General features: G+C 43.5%; 1 protein-coding gene across 1 annotated transcript; it reads left to right on the top strand.

Annotated features, from left to right (window-relative positions):
• The first annotated feature begins 3,006 nt into the window (after positions 1–3,006).
• On the top strand, positions 3,007–4,068 carry LOC144487697 (uncharacterized). Its single transcript, XM_078205778.1, has 2 exons — positions 3,007–3,628; positions 3,872–4,068. Exons 1-2 carry the CDS (start codon positions 3,007–3,009, stop codon positions 4,066–4,068), a joined length of 819 nt encoding a protein of 272 aa, XP_078061904.1.
• Positions 4,069–5,781: the final 1,713 nt, after the last annotated feature.

Raw genomic sequence — 5,781 nt, 5'->3', positions numbered from 1 at the left:
TCCTATTTCCTTTCTTGAACAGAGGAACAACATTTGCCACTCTCCAGTCCTCTGGCACTATCCCCGTGGACAGTGAGGACCTAAAGATCAAAGCCAAAGGCTCTGCAATCTCATCCCTTGCCTCCCAAAGAATCCTAGGATATATCCCATCTGGCCCAGGGGACTTATCAACCCTCAGATTTTTCAAAATTGCTAATACATCTTCCCTCAGAACATTTCCTCCTCCAGCCTATCAGCCTGTATCACACTCTCATTCTCAAAAACATGGCCCCTCTCCTTGGTGAACACTGAAGAAAAGTATTCATTCATCACCTCTCCTATCTCTTCTGACTCCATGCACAAGTTCCCACTACTGTCCTTGACCGGCCCTAACCTCACCCTGGTCATTCTTTTACTTCTCACATAAGAGTAAAAAGCCTTGGGGTTTTCCTTGATCCGACCCGCCAAGGACTTCTCATGCCCCCTCCTCGCTCCCCTAAGCCCTTTTTTTTAGCTCATTCCTTGCTACCTTGTAACCCTCAAGCGACCCAATTGAACCTTGTTTTCTCATCCTTGCATACGCTTCCCTTTTCCTCTTGACAAGACATTCAACCTCCTTTTGTGAACCATGGTTCCCTCACTCGTCCATTCCCTCCCTGCCTGACAGGGACATGCCTGTCAAGGACATGCAGTATTTGTTCCTTGAACAAGCTCCACTTTTCCTTTGTGCCTTTCCCTGACAGTTTCTGTTCCCATCTTATGCTCCCTAATTCCCGCCTAATCGCACCATAATTACCCCTCCCCCAATTATAAAACTTGCTCTGCTGTATGGCCCTATCCCTCTCCATTGCAATAGTGAAAGACACCGAATTGTGGTCACTATCTCCAAAGTGCTCTCCCACAAACAAATCTAACACTTGGCCCGGTTCATTACCCAGTACCAAATCCAAAGTAGCCCCACCTCTTGTTGGCCTATCCACATATTGTGTCAGGAAACCCTCCTGCACACACTGTACAAAGACTGCCCCATCCGAACAGTGTTTGGAAAGTTAAAGTCACCCATGACAACTACCCTGTGACCTCCACACCTATCCATAATCTGCTTTGCAATTTCTTCCTCCACATCTCTATTACTATTTGGGGGTCTATAGAAAACCCCTAACAACGTGACCGCTCCTTTCCTATTTCTAACTTCAGCCCATATTACCTCAGTAGGCAGATCCCTTTCGAACTGGCTTTCTGCAGCCGTAAAACTATCCTTGATTAACAATGCTACTCCTCCACCTCTTTTACCACCTTCCCTACTCTTACTGAAACATCTATAACCCAGAACTTCCAACAACCATTCTTGTCCCTGTTCTAACCATGTCTCCGTAATGGCCACAACATCGTAGTCCCAAGTACCAATCCACGCTCCAAGTTCACCGACCTTATTCCAGATGTTCCTTGCATTGAAGTAGACACACTTCAACCCACCTTCCTGTCTGCCGGTACTCTCCTGCGACCTTGATTCCCTCCTCAATACCTCACTACACTCAACACTGGCTTCTGGACTGCAGCTCGTTTTCCCATCCCCTGACAAATTAGTTTAAACCCCCCCAAAGAACCGTAGCAAATTTCCCTCCCAGGATGTTGGTGCCCCTCTGGTTGAGGTGCAACCCGTCCTGTTTGTACAGGTCCCACCTTCCCCAGAATGTGCTCCAATTATCCATGAAACTGAAACCCTCCCTCCTACACCATCCCTGCAGCCACGTGTTTATCTGCACTCTCTCCCTGTTCCTCAACTCGCTAGCACGTGGCTCTGGCAACAAACCAGAGATGACAACATGGTTTATCCTGGCTCTCAGCTTCCACCCTAGCTCCCTAAATTCCTGTTTTAAATCCCCGTCCCTTCTCTTACCTATGTTGTTGGTACCGATGTGTAAGACGACTTGTGACTGTTCCCCCTCCCCCTTAAGGATCCTGAAAACACGGTCCGAGACGTCATGGACCTTGGCACCCGGGAGGCAACATACTATCCGTGAGTCTCTTTCGCTGCCACAGAACCTCCTATCTAGCCCTCTAACTATCGAGTCCCCAATAACTATTGCTCTCCTGTCCCCATCCCCCCCCCCCCCCCCGCTTCTGAGTCACAGGGACGGACTCAGTGCTGGAGATCCGGTCACTGCGGCCCACCACTGGTAGGTCGTCCCCCTGAGCAGTATCCAAAGCGGTATACTTGTTGCCAAGGGGAATGACCACAGGGGATCCTTGTACTGACTGCTTCTTCCCAGCCCCTCTCACCATTACCCATCTATCTTCATTCTTCGGAATAACTACATCCCCGAAGCTTCTATCTATGGCCATCTCTGCCTCCCGAATGATCCGAAGTTCATCCAGCTCCCGCTCCAGTTCCCTAATGCGGTTTTTGAGTTTCATAAACATTGGAAAGGTCTGACGTGATTTTGTGCTGTTTTGCAAGAGGTTGTTTAGAAGCGGTTATTTAATTCAGAGGTTGGATTAAGTAAACTGATCCTTCTGTTCAGCACCATTGGCCAGGTAAAGTATGTGCCCAATGAGGTGTCAAATCAAACAACTAGTCATCGAGTTGTAGTGAATCTCTGCAGTGAATCTCTGCTCGAGTGGGAGTGACTGTGTCTTGGATTTGTGCTGTTGGTACAATATACTTGTTTGTGTGAGATGTAGATGGTTTAAGAGATGTTATAAAAGTCTGAATTTCTGCTGTAGTCAGTTGCTGCGGCATTGACTTCTACATATCTGCTCTGAAGACTGAACAGGGCAATGCCGTATTTGGAACTAATCTTATGCTGCATTTAGAAGCGGAGTGAAAAATGGTTCCCTTCATATTTGCAGAGTATATAAGTTTTTGCATTGCTTGCAACTGACTGTGGACATAATCTGCATTAACTCAGAAGGCTTTAGTCTTCGTCGGTGAGCTGAGTTGGTTGAAAAACTTAAAGCATTGCTACACCGAATGCAGATAGTCACAGATCTGTAGAATCATGAGCTTCCTCTGAGCAACACATTATGAATTTATCGAAATGTGAACGCTGTGATTCCTACAATGAGATGCCGGTTCTGGGTGAAGAAATCGTTACTGTGCAATTCTCTGCAAATGCTTCCCATCCTGAAGACTTTCACCTTCAACACAATATAATTCAGGCCTGGGTGAGTGCTATGGGGAACTCCAAAACAGACATTTTGATGTTTCCTCTGGTGGTCTGTTTCTTTGCCTCGCTGCTGGGAACTCCTCTGGTCCTGCTGGCCATCTTTTCAAACAACAACCTTCGTCAGGAGACCAGATATCTGCTACTTGCCAACACTTTGGTTAATGATTTGATTTACTCAATTCTGAACACCTTCATTGACATCCTTAACGCCGCAGGTGTGGGAATGCCTAAAGTTGTTTGTGAAACTCTCTTGTACGCGCTAACGGTGGCTTATTGTAACGGGATCCTGACAGTCACTGCTATGGTGGTGGACACTTATGTGGCTATTGGTTGGCCCCTTCGTTATACCTCACTTTTACCGCACACCCGGACCCTTAAAATCATCATTTGTATATGGATTATTTCTGCCGTTATACCATCTGTTATCTATATAATAACCCTTGGAACTCAACAGAATCCTTTCTCCACATTATCAATTTGTATCTTGCCTTTAATATTTGTTCTGTCCATCTTTCATAGATCTTTGTTAAAGATTTATTACAGTTTCACAGTAATTTATTTCATCATATGTTTAATACTAATCTCCAGTTGCTATGTTATGCTATATTGCAAAACGAAGACTTCGGGAATATGGGGAGGCAACTCCAGGGCGAGGCAGACCTATGTAATCCATTCAGTGCTGCTTGTTTTTTATTTCTTTCCCCTGCTTGTGTTGGTGGCAGGGACTGCACTCCAGGAGCTGCACCTGATTTCCTATCTGACTGGACTCTGGATCACTCTGTCAATGGCCAACATGCTGATGATGTTACCCAAGGCAGTTTCTCCATATGTTTATGCACTCCGTTATCGAGAAGTCACAAAAACAATCCGCTCTTTATCAATGCTAAGGCACATTAGGCGAGTACATCCAACTGGTTAACAAATTAGACTGAACAAATCTGTGACTGTATTGATAACAAAAAGCTTTATTGTTTGCTGTTATTGGAACAATGCTCAGTAAAATTGCCAAAGAGTTGCAAGTGAGATCAATATGTTTAAATACCCTATAAAATGACCGAATGTACAGTATGGAATTCAGCTTATGAATTAAAGACAGGGAATTAAACAGTTGAATACAAGCTTTTAAACAAATAAGTTGTAAAGTATTTCTGAAATGGGAAACATGTTGTTGGAGTTTTTCATCTGACACTCATCAGAATAAGCCAAGAATGCCAAATTTCAAATGATCACAATTTGTTAAAGGAGTAAGGGTGCTGATTGGCTGAGATGTTACCATGGAGAAGCTAACAGCAAACTGTGAACTCCCTGAGCTTCCGCGTAATTCAACAAAGATGTGGAGGAACATAGGAATTCGAAGCAGGCAAATTCAGGCCTTCGAGCCTGCTCTGCCATTCAATCAGATCATGGCTAATCTCTCCCTGGTTTCAAATCCATCTCCCCACCTGTTCCCATATTTCCTTATCCTTTTTTTGTTCGAAATATATCTATCTCCTTCTTGAAACCATTTAATGATTCAGACTCCACCGCGCTATGGGGTAACAAGTTCACAAATTCACCACCCTCTGCGAGTAGTAGTTCCTCATCATCTCAGTTTTAAATCTACACCTCTCAAACTATACATGTGACCTCTTGTTTGAGATTGCCCCATAAGAGGAAATATTTGGTCTATGTTTACTTTATCAATCCCTTTTAAAGTGGTATATGTCTCGATCAGATCCCCTTTCATCCTTCTAAACACCTGCAAGTATAAGGTCAAACAGTTTAATCTCTCCTTGTATGTCGACTCTTTAATCCCCAGAATCAGATCTGGTGAACCTCCTCAGAACTGCCTCCAATGCCACCACATCCTTCCTCAAATAAGGAGACCAAAACTGGACACAATACTCCAGATATGGTCTTACCAACATCCTATATAATTGCAAGAAAACTTACCTACTTTATACTCCAGTCCCTTTGCAATAAATGCCAACATCTCATTTGCCTTTTTTATTACATGCTGCACCTGCATACCGACTTTCTGCGATTCATGAACATAGACACCCAGATCCCTGGACGCATTTTGAATCTGCTTTCCACACAAGGCTTGAAAATGTTCCTTCTCAACCCCTTTTTTCCTGTAGTATAAATTGTGATTGTTTGGAACTTGGCATTCTTGCATTTGTTCAGATAAGTACAAGACAAAAAGCTCCAGCTACAGGTCTCTCTTTTTAGCAATATTCAATATTCTGTACTACCAAACAAAGCTGTAAAGTCATTATCCTCCACACAGCTCCAGAGAGGAAGCTTTTAGTGAGTCATTAACAGAGCATGACCTTTCATATTTGTGAGTTTATTTGTAAATACTAAGGCTGTAAAATGAAGGTATATTGCTTAAAGAAATCGAACCAACCTGTCTGGAAATCCATGCTTCAGTACTGTTTAGTTGGGAATGATTAACAGAAAAAGTCAAAAATATTTCTGACATTGAAACACTCAAGAGGTAGAGATTTTTTTTTCTTAGCTAGAAGTAGCAATCCCTCTTTGAACCCAAAGGAGATTTTTAATCTTCAATTCCTCTTTAAGAACTTGCATCTAGAAAGTGAAAAAGATATCCTTGTCAGTTACAGTTATCTTCAAGGACAACGAGTCAGAG

Source organism: Mustelus asterias, unplaced genomic scaffold (genome assembly GCF_964213995.1).
Source record: "Mustelus asterias unplaced genomic scaffold, sMusAst1.hap1.1 HAP1_SCAFFOLD_980, whole genome shotgun sequence".
Taxonomy (NCBI): Eukaryota; Metazoa; Chordata; class Chondrichthyes; order Carcharhiniformes; family Triakidae; genus Mustelus; species Mustelus asterias.
Note: the sequence above shows the minus strand (reverse complement) of the source record. Positions and strands in the feature narration are given on the sequence as shown.